Source organism: Bos indicus, chromosome 21, assembly GCF_029378745.1.
Source record: "Bos indicus isolate NIAB-ARS_2022 breed Sahiwal x Tharparkar chromosome 21, NIAB-ARS_B.indTharparkar_mat_pri_1.0, whole genome shotgun sequence".
Lineage (NCBI taxonomy): Eukaryota > Metazoa > Chordata > Mammalia > Artiodactyla > Bovidae > Bos > Bos indicus.
The window spans coordinates 17,391,985-17,417,782 of NC_091780.1; the positions used below are offsets into that span (position 1 = coordinate 17,391,985).

Consider the following 25,798-nt stretch of genomic DNA (forward strand, 5'->3'; position numbering starts at 1 on the left):
GGCTGATTAGCCCAATGCTGAGCACAGAGGAAACAGTCAGTAAATAAATACTCAGTAATTTTAACTGGTGTTAAAGTGGCAAAGAGGCAGCTTTTGTTCATGTACAGGACTTAGAAGGCTTGGTAAAAGCCTGCTTTGTCCAGAAACATCTTCTAAATGGACTCCATGAAAAGACCGCTAAAAGCATCTGTTGGCTGTAGTTAAGGTCACCATTATCTTGGGTTGTAGTAATATCTCGAAAGGGGGAGATCTAGGGTGAGATATTACACAGTGTGAGTTCTGTGGCTCCAACTAGATCTTTCCATATGGGGTCTTGATGAAGATCAGGCAGTGTTTGTGATGTAACTGCTCTGGTCTGGGGGATCCAGGGACGAGAGGGTTTGGAAGCAAACCTTGGGGAGGAAGATTTGTTTGATGAGCCCAGGGAGTGGTCTTCTCTTCTGAGAAGAGGACCACTTTCCTGAAAAGGGCTAGCTGAATTGCCAATAGTTCATATGAATGAATTTCCATGAAGTTCCTGAAACAAAAGGAAATCAAGCTGATAATAAATCTATTTAGTCTTCCTAGGAATTTCTTGCGAGCGTGATGTCCTAGTATGCTGTATGGTTGAACATGATTTCTGTTCTCAAGAATGGTGGGGGCCTGGAATCCTGGTATATATTCTTACTCATATATGTGCATATCAAAAGCAAGGATGAGTTATTAAACAGTTAACCATTATCAATCAAGAAGATCTCATAACACTAACCAGGCCTCTAAAAAAGCTTTAGTAATGGGACCCAACTGGGGTAAATTTTTCCAGAGAGGGAACTACTTATAGTTCCTTAAGGTCTACATTATGGACATTGTCTGTAAGGGGTCCTGGGATAACACTGGGAAGTGATCCTCAGCATGTCTTTTGGGGTGTCTAAGGCAGCTATGTAAAAGGGATGGTCATTTGGGGTAAGAAGTCAATTACATTACATGGGGATTGAAGGACTCTGGTTATCAATTTTACTTCTTTTGAAACTTTTGCTTGGGCTATTCTCACTGGTGAAATGTATGTGAAGTTTGAATGGAATCCATATGGGGAAAGGTTTCTGTTCGAGCACATCCTCTTGAGCTTTTATTGAGCACATATGTGGTTCAAGGGGCTGCACTGTGTATTCATTCTTTATAACGGATGTGTAAGGTTGATGCTGTCATTGTTTCCTTTTTATCTTGCTTTAATATTTGCAGATAATGGAAATGTAGTCCAGAGTGGCTTAGCAACTTACCCAAGGTTATGCAGCTGGTACAGTCAAAATGCAGATCAGCAGCTATGTGACCCTGGTGCTCCTGTTCTTGCATGAGGCTGTCCAAAGGAATGTGTTCATGTCCTGCGCAGTTGACAGTTTGCTGTCCAAAATTACAGAGGGCCAGTTGAAATAATAAATTGTTGTTGTAGTTCAGTTGCTCAGTTGTGTCCAACTCTTTGTGACCCCACGGACTGCAGCACGCCAGGCTTCCCTGCCCTTCACCATCTCCTGGAGCTTGCTCAAACTCATGTCTTTTGAGTTGGTGATGCCATCCAACTATCTCATCCTCTATCGTCTCCTTATCCTCCTGCCTTCACTCTTTTCCCAGCATTGGGGTCTTTTCCAATGAGTCAGCTCTTCACCTCAGGTGGAGCAAAGTATTGGAATTTTAAATAGATAATGCTTATCATGATTATGGGCTTCCCTGGTGGGCTCAGATGGTAAAGAACCCATCTGCAATGCAGGAGACCTGGGTTGGATCCCTGGGTTAGGAAGATCCTCTGGAAGAAGGCATGGCAACCCACTCCAGTATTCTTGCTTGGAGAATCCCATGGACAGAGGAACCTTGCAGGCTACAGTCCACAGGGTTGCAAAGAATCGGACACGACTGAAGCAATTTAGCCCACTGAGTGCTTATTACATTCCAGGCATTGAGCTATCTACTTTATATATATTACCTCATTTAATTTTCTCAACAATTCTCAAGGAGGAGATCGTTATTAGGTTTTTTTTTTTTTTTTTTTTTTTTAAGTCTTAGTGATGAGAGCTGTCAAGTAACATGCTCAAGGTCACAAAGTTAGAAAGCAGTGGAGGTCATGGCCTTGTGCATGGAATCCATAAAGAAAGCTGAAGGGTCTGCCCACTGAGGCAGTGAGGAGCATACGATGATGGTTAAGGTGGGTTTGGAGTTCTGCACTGATTCGTGTGTCTTATTCCTAGAGCTGTGGCTGTGAAAGCGTGCAGCTCATTCTTCTACTGCAGGTTCCCACCTTTCCTCTGCTTTGAGTCATCACTTTTCCCTAAAGGGCTGATAAAATTCTCAGACATGGTGAACAAACAGCATCCATGGAAATCTCCTCTGGTTTTGCCAAATAACAGTAGCAGAGTGCTGGGCTGCTTGCAGGTATAATAATCTGGCTCATCAGGCACTTACTTCTCTATCAGCCTGTCCTGGCATAGAAATTCCCCATGAGAAATCCAGGTTTTGAGTCTTAAAGGTTTCTGAGCTTTCTTGTTAAAAGACAAACATCCTTATAGAGATGATCATGATCTCAAATACCTTCAGGGGTGAGGTAGATAATTCACTTTTGAAAGGGATGGGGTAAGACCAAAAAGGTGCATTGGTTGCTATGGCAACCTGGGGACTGCCTGTCCTGCCCACAAACATTTATGACGTGGCATATAGTCTATGGACTTCCTGTCAAAGCGTAACCTATCTTTTTCCTCTCGTTAAGGTTCATTGTAGATGACGTGGAGAATAAAAACTACAGAGAAGTGTAAATTGAGGCTAAAAAATCCACAGCAAATTGAATCATCAATATCTTCCTCCCTCATAAGTACTATGGATATCTTGGCATATTCCCTTCGTTTTTCGTTTGTTTGTTTTTTTCCTGAGTATAAAAATCTGCTGCATCGTTGGGGTCTGTACTAAAGAAAACATTTGAACTTCTATGAAGAAATGAGGAGCAAAAATAAGATTGTGAGACCACATTTTAGACTGAGAATTAGCTACAAATAAGACATCAGGGGGATAAAACCTGGAGAGGTAGGTAGAAATAGTAAAACTTAAGAGAGTTAACGGGAGGTGGGGACCAGGATGTGGGCTTGCCACAGGAAAACTGGCCAGAGAAGACTTTCAGCTGGAGGCCTCCAAGGAGGGGCTGATGGAGACAGGACATAACACCTTTGGATGAAGTAGGAGTTGGGGTGCTCTGTTGCTCAATTGTGTCTGACTCTTTGTGACCCCATGGATTGTAGTCTGCCAGGCTCCTTGGTCTTGTCTGGGGATTCTTCAGGCACGAATACTGGAGTGGGTTGCCATTCCCTCCTTCGGTGGATCATCCTGACTCAGGGGATCGAGCCCACATCTCCTGTGTTGGTAGGTAGATTTTTTACCTCTGAGCCACCAGGGACACCCTAGGAGTTGAGGATGAACTGTTAAATTAAAGGTTCTCAGAAGTCCTCTCTGCCCACTCCACTCCATCCTCGAATCAGCTTAAGATAAACCAATCCATTTCAGAAATTAAAAAAAAAAAATACAGAACAGGAACTTTTTTCCCCAAGAAAATCTTAGGAGGAAGCCATTTATGTAAACAGGCTAAGGTGCACCTTGTCAGTTTTAAGGGGGGTTGGGGGGTCCTTACCTGCCCACCCCCAAACCCTGAGCTCACCCAAAACAGCTTATGAAAGCCCACATCTTCTCCTTGCTATCTGGCCTCCCCAGGAGAAGCACAGTCTTCCCCCCAAACCTTCTGGAGCTCCTGGAAACTGCTGATCCCAGCCACCCTCATTTCATTCTTTGAGTCCTCTCTGCATTGGTTCAGCTTGATGCCCTCCTTTTGTCGGGTTTGAGATGCATATTGACTTTTGCAAAGCTCCGGACCATCCCCAGAGAAAGACTGACTGATTTAGGGTAGAGGGTGGGGGAGAGGTGTAGTGGTTTTCGATGTTAGTAAACAGGACAGCTTGCTGAAGATTAGCAGGAAACCATGAATAAAATCATCGGGATTTGATAAGGGATTTTTCTCGCAGACAATTAAAGATCCCCCCCACCCCCACCCCGTATCTCCCTCGCCCTCCCCACAAAACTGGAGATGAAGGTCATGAAGATAACACATTGTTAGTCTCATACTTTTAAAATAGATGAAAGACAAAAATGCTTAACCTCTCGCTGCCCATGGGGCCTCTGTGCACTGCTTTTTGCCATTCTGTCATCTTTTTAGCAGGCGATACTTTCCTTTAATGCCTCCTACTTAATCCTCAATTTCTTTTAAACATCAGATATTGGCTAGGCTGGAACCTCATTTAGGCAGCAAAGAAACTCCAGTGCTCTGTGGCCACGACCAGCCGAGATGAGAAATATTTTTGATACAAAAGAATAATTCATTAAAGGAGGTAATGAAGGTGATTTAAACCGTCCACCACAAATATATCACAGAGTGAATAAAGCTCATCGCTCTCAGTTCAGGGTCATGGCTAAATGAAATGTTGTGAAAAGTGAAAAAAAAAAAAAGAAAGAAAGCAACTGCACAAATGGGTCAAAAAATCTCAGTGGGGCTCAGTCAAGCCTGACAGTTTAGAATTTGACAAACAAGCAGGATAAAAGGAGAATTCTATTAACATTATGAGAAAACCCTTCTGGAATAAAACACAATTTCCATGTCATTTTTTTTCACTCATGGGCATTTACATGGTCTTAGGGAAAAATCTGACTCGGGGCTGAAACTTTGCTTATCCAATTACAGCACAAGGGATCTCTCCCTCTCACACTCAGCCAAAAGCATAGATTGTCTATAAACCAGTGTGAACAGTATGGATAATGCAGAAATGTAGTGTCAGAGTGCAGAGCTGCACGATATGGGCCGTTGTGCCTGAGAGTCAGCTGGTTAGAGTTATACAGGGCACCTAGTTGACAAGGGCAGAGAGAACCAGAATCCAGAGAGGATCTACCCATCTACTAAGGTCCACACTACTCCACAGGTAGTTGGTTGTCCGCCGGCCCTGTAGGGTGAGGAGTTTAACATGAAAACTGGAGTATGTGTGCTGTTGAGAGAAGTCTCTTAGACCGTTCTTCCCCCTTTGTTTCTTCAAAGAGAATTTAAACTGTATCTTGAGGAGACTTCCCTGGTGGTTCAGTGATTAAGAATCTGCCTTGCAATGCATGGGACATGAGTTCGATCCCTGGTTGAGGAACTAAGATCCCACAGGCTACAGGGCAACTAAGCCTCAACTACGGAACCTTTCTGCTGCAACAATTGATCCGAAGTGCCACTGTTGCTGCTGCTGCTAAGTCACTTCAGTCGTGTCCCACTCTGGGTGACCCCATAGATGTCAGCTCACCAGGCTCCCCGGGCCCTGGGATTCTCCAGGCAAGAACACTGGAGTGGGTTGTCATTTCCTTCTCCAATGCATGAAAGTGAAAAAGTGAAAGTGAAGTGGCTCAGTAGTGTCCGACTCTTAGCGACCCCATGGACTGCAGCCCACCAGGCTCCTCCATCCATGGGATTCTCCAGGCAAGAGTACTGGAGTGGGGTGCCATTGCCTTCTCCAAAGTGCCACTACTAAGACTTTACTTCGCCAAATAAATAAATGTAAGTCACTTTAGTTGTATCCCGATCTTTGCTGCTGCTGCTGCTGCTAAGTTGCTTCAGTCGTGTCCAACTCTCCGAGAACCCATGGACTGCAGCCTACCAGGCTCCTCTGTCCATGGGATTTTCCAGGCAAGAGTACTGGAGTGGGTTGCCATTGCCTTCTCCGATCCTACTCTTTGCTATCTTACGAACTATAGCCCTCCAGGCTTCTCTGTCCATGGAATTCTCCAGGCAAGAGTATTGGAGTGGGTTTCCATGCCCTTCTCAAGGGGATCTTCCCAACCCAGGGATCGAACCTGTGTCTCTTCCATCTCCTGCATTGGCAGGCAGGTTCTTTACCACTAGTGCCACCTGGGAAGCCAAATGAATAAATAAATAGGTAATATAAAAAAAAAAGACCGTATCTTGAGAAAATGAAGAAACCATACATCAATCAGAGGGGTCTTATCCTCCCATAAGACTCTCAGGCAGAGTCATTCAACTAACAACATGTACACCCTTGCTATATATCCGTTTTAAATATAGCAAGTGTGTCCACTGAATAACTCCATTATACAGCGATATTGTAGAGCACAGGGAGCTCTGCTCAGTGTGATGTGGCAGCCTGGATGGGCGGGGAGTTTGGGGGAGAGTGGATATGTATGGCTGAATCCCTTTGCTATGTACCTATAACCATCACAACATTGGTAACATTGGTAACTGTCTATACTCCAATGTAAAAACTTAAAGAAATTGCAGTTGTGGTGTGGAAGAGGGGAAAGGCACTGTAAGATCTTACTATTACAGCTCCCTGAAGGATGTAAGGAAGCCCCATCCTCACCTCCCTGCTGGGTGGACTTCCAACCTCTGTCTGGGTATTTTTGGTGCCAGGTTGCTCGTCACCACATAAGAGTCCAGTCTCTTGTTGGGTGGCTTGACTCCAAGGAATTCCTTTCCCAGATGGAGCCAGCCCCTTGACTATGTAAACTGGCTTCCAGTCTCTTTCGGGAAAACACACAACACATCTGTTACACACGACAGCCTTCCCGACATGATGTCTCTCACTCGGGGTCCTTTCCTTTCCATTTGGATTGAGTCTTATAGTTTGCTCAAATGACCATACCCCAAGTCCACTGAGATTCCAGAAAGAGGAATGGAAATCTGGTGAATCTCTCTTCCCTTCTTCTCTCTCCTCCACACTCAATTATCCTTTTTCTGAACTATTTGAGAATAAGTTATAGACATTCACAATTGTGGATTTCCTAAAAACAAGAATATTCACTTACCTAAGCCCAGCTTATCAAAATCCAACAATATGCATTTACATAATACTATGTGTGGGTGCATGCCCAGTCTCTCAGTTGTGCCCCACTCTTTGCAATCCCATGGACTATAGCCCACCAAGCTCCTCTGTCCATGCAATTTTCCCATCAAGAATACTGGAATGGGTTGCTTTCTCCTTCCCCAGGGATGCTTCTCCAGGGGATCTTCCCGACCAGGGATCAAACCCAGGTCTCCTGCACTGCAGGTGAATTCTTTACCACTGAACCACCTGGGAACAAACTATGTAATTAAGTGTGCTAGTTGCTCAGTCTTTGTGACCTCATGGGCTCCCAACAGGCTCTTCTGTCCATGAGATTCTCCAGAAAGCAATACTGGAGTGGGTAGCCATTCCTTTCTCCAGGGCATCTTTCTGACCCAGAATTGAACCCAGGTCTCCTGCATTGCAGGTGGATTCTTTACCATTGAGCCAGCAGGAAAGCTGCTGCTGCTGCTGCTAAGTCGCTTCAGTCATGTCCAACTCTGTGCGACCCCATAGACGGCAACCCACTAGGCTCCTCTGTCCCTGGGATTCTCCAGGCAAGAATACTGGAGTGGGTTGCCATTTCCTTCCTCAATGCATGAAAGTGAAAAGTGAAAGTGAAATCGCTCAGTCGTGCCTGACTCTTAGCGACCCCATGGACTGCAGCCCACCAGGCTCCTCTGTCCATGGGATTTTCCAGGCAAGAGTACTGGAGTGAGTTGCCGTTGCCTTCTCTGCAGCAGGAAAGCAGCACTGGGTTAATCTAAACACCTTATTCAGACTTTACCAACTGCTTCACTAATGCCTTATTCAGGGAAAGAAAAAAAAATAATTTTGGTCCAGGGACTAAATTCTCACTATATATTGTACTTACATGCCATATCTTTTTAAAAAAAATTATTGAAGTACAGTTACTTTGCTATTGTGTTGTATTGTGTTTGTTTCTGCTGTTCAGTAATATGAATCGGCTATTGTTGTTCAGTTGCTCAGTCCCATCCAACTGTTTGCAAACCCATGGACTGCAGCACACCAGGCTTCCCTGTCCTTCACCATCTCCCAGAGCTTGCTCAAACTCATGTCCATCAAGTCGGTGATGCCATCCAACCGTCTCATCCTCTGTCGTCCCCTTCTCCTCCCGCCTTCAATCTTTCCCAGAACCCGGGTCTTTTTCAATGAGTCAGTTCTTTGCATCAAGTGGCCAAAGTATTGGAGTTTCAGCTCCAGCATCAGTTCTTCCAATGAATATTCAGAACTGATTTCCTTTAGGATGGTTTGATTGGATCTCCTTGCTGTCCAAGGGACTTTCAAGAGCCTTCTGCAACACCACAGTTCAAAAGCATCAATTCTTCGGTGCTCAGCTTTCTTTATAGTCCAACTCTCACATCCATACATGACTACTGGAAAAACCATAGCTTTAAGTAGATGGACCTTTGTTGACAAAGTAATGTCTCTGCTTTTACGTATGCTGTGTCTGTTGATCATAGCTTTCCTTCCAAGGAGCAAGCGTCTTTTAATTTAATGGCTGCAGTCACCATCTGCAGTGATTTTGGAGCCCAAGAAAGTAAAGTCTATCACTGTTTCCATTGTTTCCCCATCTATTTGCCATGAAGTGAGGGGACTGGATGCCATGATCTCAGTTTTTTGAATATTGAATATTGAGTTTTATTCTGCTACATGTATACATATATCCCTGTGTCATGTCTTTTCGGTCTTTGTTAGCTGAATTCCTTGGTCTTTTTTTTTTTTTTTGGCCTTTTACTACTTTCACATTTTTGAAAAGTGTGGATCAGATATTTACAGCATATCCCTCATCTTTGGTTTGCTGATTTTCCTCGTGGTTATGTTCAGGTTATGCTTTTGGTTCAGGAATATCATAGTACGGATACTCAAGTGATGCTGTGTCTTTCTCAGAACATCTTGTCTTATGTTGTTGACCCTGGTCACTTGATTAAGCTGATATCTGCCACTGGATACCAGTTTCTACACTGGAAAATTAATATCATCCTTTTATGATTAATTAGTATTTTGTGGGAGGGGAAGATCTCTTAGAGGAGGATATGGCAACTCACACCACTATTCATGGACAGAGAAGCCTGGTGGGCTATAGTCCACAGGGTTGCCAAGAGTCTGAAATGACTAAGAGGAATTAGCACGCACGCACACTGGGACATCCTCAGGGGGGTGTGGCCAGGAGAGCCTTTGATTGATGTTGCCTTTTCCCATTGGTTTCAGAGTCTAACAGCCGCAGGGCAGTGAACAGAAGCTACGTCCCCGGTTTGCTCAGGCTGCATCAGGATTGGCACAGCCACGACACGGCCAATTCCTTCGTTCCGATCCGCCGGGCGCTTCTGCTCTGCCTCAAGCATATTGCCAAGCTCCGATCGGGCAGGGAGGCCTTCCTGGCAGCTCAGGGCATGGAGATCCTTTTCAGCACCATACAGGTAACCTGCATGGGGACTGCCTCTGTAGTTAGATGGCATGTGAAGGAAGTCATTTAGGACTCACCCTTCACAGAGCTGGGAAATCTCAGTATGTTTCTTGCTTCTTGCTCTGGGCAGATGTTCTGGACTCAAATCCTCGTTCCTTCACTCACTCATGTATTGATTGACTCACTTATTAATTGGGTACACCTGGGTCAGGAAGACCCCCTGGAAGAGGGTGTGGCAACCCACTCCAGTGTTCTTGCCTGGAGAATCCCATGGACAGAGGAGCCCGACAGGCTACAGTCCATAGGATCACACAGAACTGGACACGACTGAAGTGACTGAGCAGGCACGCACGCACAGTGTGTACACACTGAGCGGAGCCGGGATCGAGAGCGTTGCTTTTTTGTTGCTGGGGTACAGTTGCTTTACAGTGTTATTTTCTGCTGTACGACAGTGAATCAGCTATATGTGTACATGTGTCCCCTTCCTCCTGAGCCTCCCTCTCATCCCCACATTCCATTCATCTAGATTATTACAGAGCACTGAGGCAAGCTCCCTGTGCTATTCAGCAGATTCCCTCTAGCAATCTAGAGGGATTTTTTTTACACATGGCAGAGCACATGCTTCAATCCCAATCTCCCGATTCATCCCCATCCCGTGTCTGCACGTCTGCTCTCTACATCTGCTTCTCTATTCCTGCCCTGCAAATAGGTTCATCTGTACCATTTTTCTAGATTCCACATACATGTGTTAGTGCTGATTTTAAAGCTAGAGAACCTGGCTTCAGATCTCAGACCTGGCGCCTACTGCTGTGCAGTGACTCCATCTCTCTGGGTTTCAACCTTCTTCTTCTTAAAAAAAAAAAAAGACGAAAGTGATAAAATCTAGGTTTTCTACGTGGCCTGGATAAGTTAACATAGACACATCTTGTTTAGCAGGGTACTGCCATGACTTCACTGCTTTATGAGGGCGAGTGTTTATTGGAATAGCGATTAGTTATTGGGACCTCACGGTGAATGTGATAGACAAGATCCCTGACCTTTGGGGGCAAATGTTCCAACAGAGAGTCAGACATTAAGGAAGCAAATGATTCAGTCTGGAATATAATTTCATATTGCTCTGTGGGATCAATAGAGGAAGGGCACGGGTCCACAGTGACTCCTGCCTGGGCAGAGAGAAGGTCTTCTCTTAGAGACATCAGGTCTTTGAGTGGGTGACACCTAAGCTGAGACTTGAATTATTGAGGGAGCCGGTCATGCCAAGTTTAGGAGGAAGGACACCCCAAGCAAAGGGAGTAGCACCTACGAAAGCTGTCACTGATCTCTGCCCCAGTGGAATATGTGTCTAGGGTTTCCTGGATTTCAACCAAATAACACATTCTTAATTTCACTTGATTAGGGCTAATGTAAGCACCATCGTGGGCTTCCCTGGTGACTCAGATGGTAAAGAATCTATCTGCCTGAAATGCAGGAGACCTGAGTTTGATCCCTAGGTCGGAAACAGCCCCTTGAGAAGAGACTTTCAACCCACTCCAATATTCTTGCCTGGAGAAACCCATGGACAGAGGACCTTGGTGGCCTGCAGTCCATGGGGTCGCAAAGAGTCGGATAGGATTGAGTGACTAACACACACACTCAGGCACCATCGTGCAGGGCTGCCTATACGTTCTCCATGAATAATGTGAGTGTCTCCCAGGTACCCGTCATCTGTTCACCCACCCTCTGTTGGGGCCAAAGCAGCTGTGTTTCACACACATTATGTTCCTTTCTGTCTTCTTATTTGGACTTCCCTGGCGACTCAGTGGTAAAGAGTCTGCCTGCCAATGCAGGAGAAATGGGGTTCAATCCCTGTATCTGGACGATTCCCTGGAGTAGGAAATGACAACCTGCTCCAGTATTTTTGCCTGGGCAATTCTATGGGCAGAGGAGTCTGGCAGGCCACACTCCATGGTGTCACAAAAGAGTCTGACATGACTTAGCGACTAAACAATGCTTGAAAAGTGAAAATGAAAGTCGCTCAGTGGTGTCAAACTCTTTGCAGTCCATGGAATTGCTCTAGGCCAGAACACTGGAGTGGGTAGCTGTTTCCTTCTCCAGGGGATCTTCCCAACCCAGGGATCAAACCCAGGTCTCCCGCATTGCAGGAGGATTCTTTACCAGCTGAGCCACCAGGGAACCCCACAAATACTGGAGTGAGTAGCCTATCCCTTCTCCAGTGGATCTTCCCAACCCAGGAATCAAACCCAGGTTCTCCTGTGTTGCAGGCAGATTCTTTACCAGCTAAGCTACCAGGGAAGCCCAAACAATGCTTAATATCTTCATATTAGTCTCTGTACTCCCTTCATCTGTCTCATTGCTTCTCTCTGGACACCTTCCAATTTCTCTCCACCTGAGTACATCTGGGGTAATGAAGCAGTCAACCAGAGTGCCGTTTTCCAATCATGCTATCTGTAGACTCTAACCATTTTAAAAAAGCTTTTCCCCTCTAAACAATAACATAATATTGCACTGCAAGCCAATATCTAATTTTTTTGTCTGCTATCACCTCTGGGTTTCTCTCCATCATTACAGTTTTCAGAGTTTCTCGGTCATGAAATAGCTACCTTTTCCATTCTGTCCCTCTGGATGAGGAAATGCTCTGAATTTTTCCAAGTTGCACCATACTTTGTAAGCTTGTGTTCCCCAAATCTCGAATTTCTCCCAGCCCTGTGAAACTGCCCCCTGCTATGCTGATCTTTCACAGCCCCCTACTCTGGCTCGTGTGCTGCAGCCAGCTCCTCTGCCCCTGCCCTCTGCATTTTTGACTGTTTCTCAGATCTGTGTTTTTTTTTTTTTTAAAAAAAACAAAAAAAACAAAAAAACACAAAAGAGCAGAAAAGACAGAAGATGTTGATCCCAGAGGTACAGGTCTTTGACACAGAGAGGGTGGAGAAGATTCGAAGTGAAGCCCAGACATAAAAGCAGCTGTGAGCCTAGAAGCAGGCTTCTAGAAGCAGTTCCTCAGCAGGTCGATAAAGACCTCAGCTGCTCAATTAAGCAAATTTACAGTGAGCTCCCAGCCTCCAATTACTGTTGGGACTGAAGCAGGATGTGAGAGAGGCAGACTCTGCATTTGGTGGCCAGGTTTCTCTTGCCTGCAGGCCTCCCAGCACCTGGACTCTGGGCTCTGAGCACAGATGCTGTTGCAGCTGTGCTGGAGGCGGGGCTTCACATCTATCCTCTCCCCTCTCCTGCCAGAGACGGCACGGGAGCTGCAGGACGGCCAACCTGGGAACCTTGGATCTGGGGATGTCATTCTGGCCACTATTGCATATTATGCTGCTGCTGCTGCAGCTAATGGTAATAACACTGACAATGCAGGAGAAGAAGAGGAAGAAGAAGAAAATGAAGGAAGAGATGGAAGAGGCGGGAGGCGGGGGTCGCGGAGGAAATTTGAGTTGAATGCTTACTATAGCCCAAGACTGGCATAGCAGCTTATGCAGACTCTCTGATTTCAATATTTTTAAAGGATTTGGTGGCTCAGATAGTACAGAATCTGTCTGCAATGTGGGAGACCCGTGTTCGATCCCTGGGTCGGGAAGATCCCCCGGAGAAAGGAACATTAACCCACTCCGGTATTCTTGCCTGGAGAATTCCATGGACAGAGGAGCCTGATGGGCTGCAGTACATGGGATCATAAAGACTTGGACATGACTGAGCGACTAACACTACCTACCTAAAGGATTTGAAACTGATGATCTTTTTTAAATTGGCTTATAATTGCTGTACAATGTTGTGTTAGTTTTCCCCTCTCTCTTGAGCCTCCCTCCCACCCTTCCCATCCCACCCCCTAGGTCATCACAGAGACTGAGATGAGCTCCTTGTGCTACACATTAACTTCCCACTAGCTATCTGTTTTGTGCATGTTAGTGTATATATCACGGTCTTACTTAAGAGTCCAAGCTTCTGTCCAATGCACCAGAATTGAGTGCATTGGACAGAAGCACTCAATTCTCCAAAATGAGTGTGATCAAAGCTGCTACATGGTGGCAAGGTCCCTATCCTCAGAGTTTCTGATTCAGTAGGTCTGCGATGGAGCCTAGAATTTGTGTTTTTAACAAGTTCCTAAGTGATGCTGCTGCTTCTGGACTGGGGATCACACTTGGAGAACCGCTGTCCTGTACCATTTTTATTGGTGTTTGTGGTGTCATTACAAGTCTACTAGGCGTGAAAGCGACTGAGAAAGAACTGTTTTTGAGTCCTTCCCACAGCTCCTGCTCATCGTAGTGTTCTTCACTTTGCTGCTGAGGTGGCTGCTTGCCATGTTTCTCTCTCAATAACCCCACCTCTTTGTTTCTTGGGTCCTGCATCCTTGCACAGATTCTCTGAGCATCCTTTAAATGTTCAGAGGATCACATTGTCCATAATGCAGTGAGGCTGTGTGTAACATACTGGGATCTTGCTGGAGCTCTGCATGAGGAAGGACAAAGAATCCTGACAGTTTGCATGTAAGGTTAAAAAAGAACCCCTGCTAGGATGCCCTGAAATAATTTGAGATAGTTACCAATTTTGAGAAATGGGTAATTGCAGATGGAATAAACTTGTATGAGATAATCAGATAAAGGGGCCATTCAGTCTCTGGAGCCAGAACAGCTTCTGAGACCTAAAACTTTGCTACGAATGGTTGTTTGGAAGCTTAATTATGTGTCATAATCACCCAGAGCGCTCATTTATATGCAGATAACTGGACTCCACTCCCAGAATTTCTCATCATTAGATCTGAGCTAAGGTACAAGATTCTGCATTTCTCATAAGTATTCAGGGGATGTTAATGTTGCTGATCTGGAACCCTCACTTTGAGAACCACAAGAGTAAGCCATGATAGTCTTTTTAAAAGTTGCAGCACTACCTACAATAGCCAGGACATGGAAGCAACCTAAATGTCCATCAAGAGGGAAATGGATAAAGAAGATGTGGTGCATGTTTACAATGGAATATTGTTGTTGTTGTTCAGTTGCCAAGTCATGTCCGACTGTTTGCTACTCCCTGGACTGCAGCATGCCACACCTCCCTGTCCCTCACCATCTCCTGGAGATTTCCCAAGTTCATGTTCATTGCATAGGTGATGCCATCCAGCTATCTCATCCTCTGAGCCTCTCTTCTCCTTCTGCCCTCAATCTTTCATAGCATCAGGGACTTTTCCAATGAATCGTCTGTTCGCATCAGATGAACAGAGGAGCCTAGTGGGTTACAGTCCATGAGATTGCAAAGAGTCAGACACAACTGAAGGGACTTAATGCTCACGCCCACATGGTAGAGATGATTATTTGCAAAGCAGATTTCAACTTGTCAAGGATCATGCTGGCTGCCACTGGAGAGGAGTATCCCAGGGCATGAGAGGAGGAGGAGTTAGCAGGGCAAGGGGAGAAGTCAGACCATGAGAGTTGAGGCAGGAGATGCTGATGGCTTTGGCTGGTGAGAAGCACTTGTCACTCAGTCTGCTTGTAACCCCATGAACTATAGCCCACCAGGCTCCTCTGTCCGTGGGATTTCCAACAGGAAAGAATACTGGAGTGGGTTGCCATCTCCTTCTCCAGGGGATCTTCCCAACCCAGGGATGGAACCTGCATCTCCTGCATTGCAGGCAGATTCCTTACCACTGAGCCACCGTGGAAGCCCAGTAAGAAGCAGATCTGGAGCTTAAACCCAGGACTGTTTCTTCCTTGAGCACCTCTTCCACTAGAACATCTCATTTTGTTATTGCAAGAATTGTTTCTAGGACTCCGCCGTGAGTTAGCCGTGGTCTCCTAAGATCTTTTCAGATTCTTACGAGATTTTATGATCCTAATGATGCCTCCTGGCATCCTCCTAGCTCACTTACTGAGTGTTTACTATTAGGCACTCATCTTACATATAACTCATTTAATTCAGACACAGTCTATGAGAGAGGTTCTGATAGCATCTCTTCTTTACAGATAAGGAAGTTGAAAAGAGAGGTATAGTAACTCACCAGGGTTCTGAGTTGTACAGTTAGTCCTCGTCAGCCCAGGATTTGTTTTTTTTTTTTTCAACATTAAACTTTTTATTTTATATTAGGGTATAGCCAGTTAACAATGTTGTGGTAGTTTTAGGTGAATAGCAAAGGGACTCAGCCATACATATACAGTATCCATTCTCCCCCAAATTCCTGTTCCATCCAGGTTGTCACATAACACTGAGCAGAGTTCCCTGTTCTCTGCAGTAGGTTATCCATTTTGAATATAGCAGTGTACATGGTCTTTCCAAACTCTCTAACTGTCCCTTCTCCCCCGGCCACTGTAAGTTCATTCTCCAAGTCTGTGAGTCTCTCTCTGCTTGGTAAATAAGTTCATTTGCATCATTTCTTTTTAGATTCCACATTTAAGGGATGTCATACAATATTTCTCCTTCTCTGTCTGACTTACTTCACTCAGTATGGCACTCTCTAGGTCCATCCATGTGGCTGTAAGTGGCATCATTTCATTCTTTTTATGGCTGAGAAGTGCTCCACTGTGTACACGCACCACAGCTTCTTATCCCTTCCTCTGTCGATGGACATTTAGGTTGCCTCCATGTCTTGGCTGTTGTAAACAGTGCTGCAGTGAACATCGGGGTGCAGTCAAGGACTTGGATTCAGATGGCCTTGCTCTGATCTGAGCTGTGTGCTATCCTCTATTTCACTTACATATTATGAAAGTAGGATATTTATCACCCCGCAGCTGACTCAATGATATTAAATGTGAGCTGAATATTTTAAGCAGTCTTGTATTTCATCGTCTTTTTCAAGTAGCAGGTGGATGACTCAGTTACAGGAAGAGTGTGCCTATAGATGTCACCTTTGCCACAATTCTGAGATATTTGTCCACAGAGATCCGATATCTTGGAGTCTTATCACTTGATGTTACACAACACAAGTGGCTACCCTGCATTTGCAGGAGCCGGAGGGTGTATGCCTGCTTAAATTTTGTGTCCTGAGCCCCTTCTTGCCTCACCTGGGTCTTGGTCACGATGCATTAAGACTAGGAAAATGTTGGCGAAAGATCTAGGCATTTCTGTTACAATACCTTGGACTCAAGGATTATCTTTGTTCTTTTAAATTAATTTTTATTGGAATATGGTTGCATTTGGAGTAGGAAATGGCAACCCATTCCAGGGTTCTTGCCCAGAAAACACCGTGGATGGAGGAGCCTGGCTGGTTATAGTCCATGAGGTTGCAAAGAGTTGGACATGACTGAGCACACGTGCGCATAGTTCCTTTACAATCGTGTGTTCCTTTCTGCTGTACAGCAAAGTGAGTCAGCCACACACACACACACACATCCCTTCTTTTCTGGTTTCCTTCTCATTTAGGTCACCTGGAGCACTGAGCAGCGCTTCCTTAGCTTCACAGTAGGTTCTCATTAGTGGTCTATCTTATACATAGTATCAGTCCAAGGATCACCTTCAAATTCATTAATGTTTTCTCCAGAGTAGAGCAGACACCCAACATAACATTATCCCTAATGTCTAGGTTTCTGGAGACACTGTCACCCAAAGTCAGTTCATGGCATGGCCTAATCCAAGAGGACACTTGGACTTGACTCCATCCTTGTACTTGCTTTTTCACCTGCACCATCCCACACCAAGTAAAGCATTGTTTCCATCATCAGCAATAAACCAATGACAGTCATAGACCTGGCTTCCAGAGTCCTGGCAGATTTGAGCAAGTTTCCTGGCCTGGACTTGGCTCCATATCTCCTAAGGTTGTAACTCAGAGCATTACCTCTGATCAGTCATCCACCTCACTCACCTCTCTTTATCATCCACATTCAGTTCTCTCTTTTTCCAATCCTCCTAGCTTTCACTAAGCACTTGAAACTATTTGAGCAGTCCCAGTGATGAAGTGGGCTTCCTGGGTAACTCAGATGGTAAAGGATCCACCTGCAGTGCAGGAGACCTGGCATCAATCCTGGGTTGGGAAGATCCCCTGGAGAAGGGAAAGGCTACCCACTTCAGTATTCTGGCCTGGAGAATTCCATGGACAGAGGAGCCTGGTGGGCCACAGTCGCAAAGAGTCGCACATGACTGAGTGACTAAGTCTTTCGGTGATGAAATAGCCTCAACTAATTTATTTTCCATGGAAAGTGCGCCTGCTGTTGGTTCAGGTTACCTGATTGGTATTGTCTGAGCACACTGAAGAGAGATAGTGTGGTTTTTTTCTTTTTGATGTGGACCAATTTTAAAGTCTTTATTGAGTTTGTTACACTATTGATTTTGTTGCTTTTATATTTTGGTTTTTTGATTGCAAGGCATGTGGGATCTTAGCTCTCTGACCACGGACTGAACCCACACCTTCTGCATTGGAAGGTGAAATCTTACCCATTGGACCGCTAGGGAAGTCCCAGGCATTCTTGATTGTATTAAGAACTTTCTGTTTTGAAAGTTGGCTTACTTTTATTTCACTCTGGAGTCATTTGGGTAGCTTGAATTCATGGCTCAAATTTTATTAACTTTTTCCCCTCCATGTTCTTTCCTGTGGGGCTGCCTGTAATGTGGACCTGAAGGTGCCAGGCAGGGTGTCACTGTAGACAGTCCCTGCTCTGTGGCATGTTCTAAAGCGTCCTCCATATCTCCTGCTCTGACTTATTGGCCTCAGAGCTTACTGGAAGCCCTTTAGGAATATCACGCTGGAGGCTTTCATTAATCAACTCTCTGTACCAAATCAGGAGACAAAATGTTTACTAAGAGACTGAAGGAAATGGCCATGCTTTTGCCAAAGAGATTCTGACCACTCCCAACTCACTCTCTCTCTCTCAGTTTAGTATACTTGTTCTTAGATTTTTCACGGTGCCTGAAAAGCAGGATCTTGTCATGTTCCATCAGCATCAAAATGTTACCTCTTGCAAACTCAATTTTTCTTTGCTTTGTCTTGTACCAAGAGGGACGGACACTGTGGGCTTTGAGAAGAGGCATGCTATTTAATTTAGGTGCTTGGGATTCTCTTAATCTTTCTTCTGATTTCATATTTTACATTTTCCTTGATATTTCCCCCTCAGATAATAGCTGAAAGAGAACAGTAAGACTTCTATCAGTTCAGCTGCTCATTTTCTAATTTAGGGGATAATTCACAGTGACACATGGGTGGTTGAAGGAAGATACCGTTTCCTTTCCTTCCCTCGGCTCTTCTAGACAATGTCTTACCTTAGGTGCAGCCTCCCTTGAAAATCTTTCAGGTCTATTTTCAGACTTAATTCACTCCAGTAATATATGAGCTGTAAAAGAGAAATAAAACTGTAGATGATAGACTGGACCAAAGCAGATTCTACATTAGACAAAATGCTACGTTAGAATGTTCAGATTAGATGGTCTACCTTTAGGGTATTTGCTGTGCATTTAGGCTGTGTGCAGTTCGTTACCTAAAATACCATTATAGCAAAGGGATTCTGCACAAGATGGTGGTGTCTGATAGGATATTCTCTTTGTTTAGAACTGCCTGGATGACCAAAGTCTGGAGCCTGTCATCTCCACTGGTCTTCAGATCCTGAGACAATGCTACCCTAAGAGTCCACTTCCCTTGGTCACAAGCAGCAGCGCGTATTCTTTTCCAGTCCCTGGGATCGTCACCTCTGAAACTCCACGTGTTCTAACTGAAGGTAAATATGTGGATATACAGATCTTCCTGTGGCTCAGTGGTAAAAAGTCCTCCTGCCAATGCAGGAGAGGCGGGTTTGATTCCTGGGTTGGGAAGTTCCCCTGAGGGAGGAAATGGCAACTCACTCCAGTATTCTTGCCTGGAAAATCCCATGGACAGAGGAGCCTGGCAGACTGCACTCCATAGGGTCACAAAGAGTCAGACACGACTGAGTGACTAAGCACATACACAATGTGTGGGTAGTTATTCTGTACTCATTTTGCTAGCTGTAAGCTTTATGATGAATTTTTGCATTTGGATAATATTTCAGAGGAATGTGGATGAAAGTAGAATCAGTTTTTTCATAATACCAAGGTCATTAATTTTGTCCTTTATTATTAATTGTTGCCAGTTTGCATCACTGACATGAGTTTGAATAGGCTCCAGGAGTTGGTGATGAACAGGGAAACCTGGCGTGCTGCAGTCCATGGGGTCACAAAGAGTTGGACACAACTGAGTGACTGAACTGAACTGAACTGATGGAATGACTATAGTCATCTCAGCTGATGTTAAAAAAAAAATCTATTTCCAGTCCCATGGTGGAGCCCCTCCACTGTACAGACTGGTTCTGGAATGAATTAGCCCTAAGGATGGAATTGAAATCAAACTTTTGCTGTTCACCACCCCCACAGTAGTCCTGTTAGAATATGTGACAGTGTGATTGTCCAATGTCCAAGAAGATTTTATTGTCAGAAGAGTCTAGTGGTTTTCAACTTTGTCCTTTTTCCAGGGAACAGATTTTCTGTAGGCATCATCTTGTTGTAATGACACTGGATGCTTTCTTTGGACTTCTGTTTTAAATACGTTCCTTCGTACTAAAATTAGGGAGTCAGTCAAAGTGCTGTCGACATTACAGCAGCTTTGACATGTATGTGATCACTAAACCCTGGCAATGATAGTTGCATAACTACTTCTATATCGGGTGGAGGAAGCCAGAATGGTCCACGTGCCTGCTAAGTCGCTCAGCCATGTCCAAATCTTTGTGACCCCATGAACTATAGCCCACAAAGCTCCTTTTTCCGTGGGATTCTCCAGGCAAGAATACTGGAGTGTGTTGCCATTTCCTCCTCCAGGGGATCTTCCCAACCCAGGGACTGAACTGCATCTCTTGCACTGCAGGCATATACTTTACTTCTTGAGCCATCTGGGAAGCCATGTGTCATTTTATTCTGCACTCGTTTTGCATTCAGCATGGGGCAGCACTTTAGACTTCATGAGATAGTGCTCTTGTGTGCCTGTATTTGCACAAATTACACATTCAATAATCACTAGCCTGTGTTGAGGTCTTGCGCACTTCATAATAGCCTCCTAGTTGTAAAAAAAAGTACTAACCATTGTGTTCTAAGAATTGCAACCCACCTCTGTTTTTTTTCCCCCACTTAGAAGATTATGAAGATGATGGTGAGGAAGAGGAGGACAAGGACTCAGACTCTGAAGATGTGAAAGAGGAAGTAGGTACACTTGCCCTCGATTCAGATGCTCTCCACATTCACAATTCTCAAAAGAAAGTGCCCTTTTCTATGTGCAGCTGAACCCAGAGTAAATTTTAAGGACACACTTTTGTGCTTCTCTGGTAGCTCAGCTGGTGAAGAATCTACCTGTGATGCAGGAGACCCCGGTTCGATTCCTGGGTCAGGAAGATCCGCTGGAGAAGGGATAGGCTCCCCACTCCACTATTCTTGGGCTTCCCTGGTGGCTCAGCTGATACAGAATCCGCCTGCAATGCGGGAGACCTGAGTTCAACCCCTGGGTTGGGAAGATCCCCTGGAGAGGGAAACGGCTACCCTCTCCAGTATTCTGGGCTGGAGAATCCAGGCAAAGAGTCGACACGACTGAGCGACTTTCACTTTGTGCTTCCACTCTAGGGCCCCAAAGATACTGATGCTCAGTTAATGACTGCAACTGTTGTCCTTTTCATCTTGGTAGGTCCTGTACAATCTTATTGTCACATCAGAGGCTATCCATTATTAAGGCACTAGTATTCCATCAGGATGAGCCTCAGGTAGACACTCCTGGTTGGTGTATTTAATAAGTGTGAATGGCATTCAGGCAAAGAGACCACGGAAAGATTTTCTAGGGAACTATTTCTGGTAGATCTCCAGTATCTTTGTAAGTTAGCCTTTCCTACTCACTCTGTCCACACAGGGCCACTGTGTCGTACAACTCCATGTACCTTGGAGTCGATGTGAGCTGTATTCCTTTGGGTTGTGTCGTGAGCATCCTAACCAGTGGGAGAGTAGTGCCTGTTGGTCTCTATCACTGCTAACCTGTGCTGTAGAGTGGAGGCCAGCAAACTTTCTAGGAGAGGTCAAATGATCATCGCTGTAGGCTTCGTGGACCTTTCAGTCTCTCAATGACTCAGCTTTGCTGTGGTGGCACAAAGGCAGATGTAGACAGACGTGCAGACAATAGGGACAGTGGGGCACAGTGTACTGACTGCGTTTCCAGAAAAGACTTCCTGAATGCTGGCACTGTTGGCATTTGACCAGATAATTCTTAGCTGCGGTGGCTTGTCTTGTACATTGTAGGGTGTTTAGTAGGACCCCTGACCTCAGTGCGCAGGGTGCTGGTGACACCCACCACTTTGACCCCCAGTCACGAGCAAAACTGTCTCTTGTTGTTTAGTCACTAGGTCGTGTCCGACTCTTGGAGACCCCATGGACTGTGGCCCTCAGAGCTCCTCTGGGATTCTCCAGGCGAGAACACTGGAATGAGTTGCCATTTCCTTCTCCAGGGGATCTTCCTGACCTAGGGATCAGGATCAAACCCGAGTCTCCTATATTCTCGAGTCACTCGAGAAGCCCAAAACTGTCTCTAGGACTTGCCACATATCTCTGGGGGTGGGGTGGGGAGGGGATCACCCTGTGGTTGAGAACTCCTGCTCTAGAAAAATGATAATTCATCTATGAGTTATAATTATATCTCCATTTCTGTTGGTGGCCATGAACAAGTTCCTTCAAGTTATAGTTCCTTAATTTTGACGCCAGAGAAATAAGACTGAAAAGCATGCACTAGCTTTTATGACATTCCTGGAGATGAAGTCTGAGTTTAAAAATCTGTCTATTTATCATCTACCATCTGTATGTCTATCTATCTATCTCATATCTATTTATGTATTACCTATATATCTGTCATCTATCTTTGTTGATATATCTATCATCTACTACCTTTCTATTATGTATATATCTATTTACCTGTCTCATGTGTATCTATCTGTCTATCAAGCTACTTATCTACCTATCATCTCTATCTGTAGTTCTATTTCACCTTTATCTATCTATATATTTATCTATCTACTTGTCTATCATCTATATGTCAATTTATATATCTCACGTCTGCCTACCTATCTATATCCATCTATCTAGCTCATCTGTGTCTATCTGTTCATCTATCTAGCCATCCATCATTCCATCCTCCTCTCTCCCTTCTCTTCCACCTACATATCTACCTAGAGAGAAAGGGACTTTTTGCATTCTCTATCATAATAATCACCCACCTTGCTATTAGTAGTACAAGACATAGAGGGTCTACCTCTTAGTGAGGTCTCTAAGTTAAGGCTGTTACTGATATTATAGTGTGCTCAGAGTTTTGCTGATAAACAGAATCATTTTTGAAGTCATCAGAAGCAAATTGGCTCTTTGCTGTGGCTTGCTGGTGCAGGCCTATGGAGAACTTGCTGAATTATTTGAATAATACTGTGCTGCTGCAGTCATTCATCAATGCCACTTTCCCTCCCCTCTTTCGGGCTCTTTGATAACTGAATGTTTGATGCAGAGCGTCAGTAATCTCTTGTATCTGATATGAAGGCACAAGTTGCAGGCTGGTGCCTGACTTCACACAGCATGGGGTTGTGGGGTGGGGAGCTCTCAGACCATCTCCCTGCCCCCACCCCTGGCTCTGCAGATGATGGTGGGTTGGGATGGAGTGGAATCTAAACAAATAAATAAATCCAGCTGGGAAGGAAGCATAAGACAAATGAGTGAGGCCCTGGAAATAATTCATCACGAGCCTTCAAGCCGAGGAGAAGGTGAGAAGTTAGTGTGAGCACGCATTGTAGAGAAACAGAGGAACAGTGGAGTAAGGGCTTGATTCTGGGGCTGTTGCAAGAGTCGGGGAACTGGTGCCTCAGCAAACTTGTTTTCCCCAGGAGAAGCCAGCAGCATTTTCTCCTAGATTTGTGGCCAAGCCTTCCCAGGTGATGCTAGCGGTAAAGAACCTGCCTGCCAATGCAGGAGACATAAGAGATGCGGGTTTGATCCCTGGGTCAGGAAGATCTCCTGGAGGAGGAAATGGCAACCTACTCCAGTATTCTTGTCTGGAGGATCCCATGGACAGAAGAGCCTGGCGGGCTACGGTCCATAGCGTCACAAAGAGTCGGACATGAATGAAGTGACACAGCAGCAGCAGCATATGGGCAAGAAACCAAGAGTATTTATTGCTGGTCAGAGAAGTGACCCAAGACTTTATGGCCTTTTCATTTGAAAAATCTTAGTTGCTAATTGGGAGAAGTCTGTTAGAAAGAATTATTAAAAGGAACTTCTTATATCTGTAAAGGGTCTTGAGTGTGGATAGTCAGATTGCTATTCTTTAAAAAGTGTCATCATAAGGAAGGAGAAACTTACAATGAATATCAACTGGGAATTGGCCATGATTTTTCCTTCATGAAAATAAACATTAGATTTAGATAGACCCTGGAGAAGAGGATGTACAGAGTGAATTCAAGCTCTTCCTTCCTTTTTTTCCTCCTCTTAAACTTTTTATTTCTTTCAGATATTTTCTTGGATATGATTCGTGCGTGCAGCAGCATGCTAAGTTCTTAGGGATGATACTACTACTAAGTACTAAGGATTCGCTCAGTCGTGTCTCTTTGCGACCCCATGAACTGTAGCCCACCAGGCTCCTCCGTCCATGGGATTCTCCAGGCAAGAGTACTGGAGTGGGTTGCCATTTCCTTCTCCAAGGGATCTTCCCGACCCAGGGATCGAATCCAGGTCTCCCGCATTGCAGGAAGACGCCTTCACCTCTGAGCCACCAGGGAAGTGAGACCCCAAAACCTATTTTCTGTTCTCCAAAATTCACCTTAACCAAATTCTAAGTAACCAAGTACATTCTATGTATTTATGACCCTGAATCATATCTATTTGTTAAAAAAAAGTTAACTGTTAAAGAAAAACACAACTGTGAAAGACTTGGTGATATTCCAAATAAGGCCTCAAAATTTTCTCCTGCACTGAGAATACACCTTTACCTTCTAATCAAAGCCAACGTTAGTGTTACATTTTTGAAAGGCTGCTAGCTGTAATGGAGAAGTAACGAGCGGTCTCAACTTGCCAAGTGGAAGTCGTAATTAGCACCCATTCTGTGGTACATGGAACTGCTGCTTCCTTAGTCCCCTTACTTGGTGACACAGAGTCCCCTCACAGGCTTCTCAGAGAGAACGGAGGGAGTATATATCTGGATACTCATTAGCTTTTCAGAAAAATATAAAGGCATGAAGCTGAAGTTATATGAAAACATTCTATGTAGAAACATCCTAAGTTCTATTTTTCAGTTACCAAAGATATTTAAAAGAAAATACCTTTACTCTTTAAAAATACTAGTGTCCTTAATTTCCTTCTAATTCTTCACCTGAGTAGTCTCTCCAAAGAGCATGATTTACAAAATGCTCTCTCATGCATCCCTGCATTTTAGGGATGATATTATGATACAGAAGCAAATGAGACACAATTTTATCTTCAAAGAAATCAGTCTGGTCAACTTGGGGATTGTCTCAGCCAGAGTTCAAATTAGTTCCTTCAAAAGGGTGTTGAACTCAAATCTAATGCTGGCCAAAGTCAGTATTGGAAAGGTCCAATCTGAGGAAGAAGGACCTTATCTGGGTTGTATGGGTTCCAGAATCCCCAGATGATGAAGTTTGTCTGGGTTGCTGTGACTGCAGAGAAGTTGGTCTACTGATAAATAAATATAAATGGAATTTGTAAAATATGGAAGGAGTTGACAACCTGCCCGAATGCCTGGAGATTCAGAGGCCAAGATTCAATCTTTAAAGACCAGAAGGGATCTCTGGGGGGATTCCTGGCAGTCCAGTAGCTAAGACTCCGAGCTCCCAGTGCAGCGGGCCAAGGATTGGTCCTTGGTTGGTTAGGGAACTAGATCCCACATGCTGCAACTAAGAGCCAGTGCAGCCAAATAAATATTTTTTAAAAAGTAATGGTCTCTTACAAGTCTTTGAGAAAGGCATCATAGACAATATATAAATGAATGGGCATGGTTGTGTTATGATAAAACTTTATTTACACAAACAAGCAGTGGGTCATCAGTCGTGACCTATGTTCATAGTTGTGATTAGTTGTGGTCATCAGTTGCGACCCTATGTACCATAGCCCTCCAGGCTCCTCTCTCCATGGGGTTCTCCAGGCAAGAATGCTGGAGTTGGATCCCATGCCCTCTTCCAGGGGATCTTCCTGTCTCAGGGAATTGAACCTGTGTCTCTTATGTCTCCTGCATTGGCAGGTGGGTTCTTTGCCACTAGCATCACCTGGGAAATCCATAGATTGCTAACTTCTGCTCTAATGCTAAGTAGATCACCTAGTTAGGCTGAGACTCATGGGCTACCGAACACTCTTCACACCAGACACACTGGCCTTACTTGCTGGTGGGGAGATGCTTCTCATTGCTTGCCAGGTTGCATTTCTATTGGTGCCACCTCAGGGCATGGCTGAGGCTGGAGCAGAGATGGTGGAAGCAAGGAAGATCTGATGGACGAAGCTGGGAAGGATAAGTGTTGGGATCTCTAATACCAGGCTAAGGAATTTGGGTCTGAAAATATCATTATAT

General features: G+C 44.7%; 1 protein-coding gene across 2 annotated transcripts in view; it reads left to right on the plus strand.

Moving 5' to 3' along the window:
• AGBL1 (AGBL carboxypeptidase 1) overlaps positions 1 to 25,798 on the plus strand; it is a 932,974-nt gene that overhangs the window by 159,009 nt on the left and 748,167 nt on the right. For both annotated transcript variants that reach the window (XM_070775073.1, XM_070775072.1), the window contains exons 7-9: positions 9,102 to 9,310; positions 18,758 to 18,923; positions 20,345 to 20,412. In XM_070775073.1, coding sequence (XP_070631174.1) covers positions 9,102 to 9,310; positions 18,758 to 18,923; positions 20,345 to 20,412 — 443 coding nt within the window. The remainder of the gene's footprint in view (positions 1 to 9,101; positions 9,311 to 18,757; positions 18,924 to 20,344; positions 20,413 to 25,798) is intronic.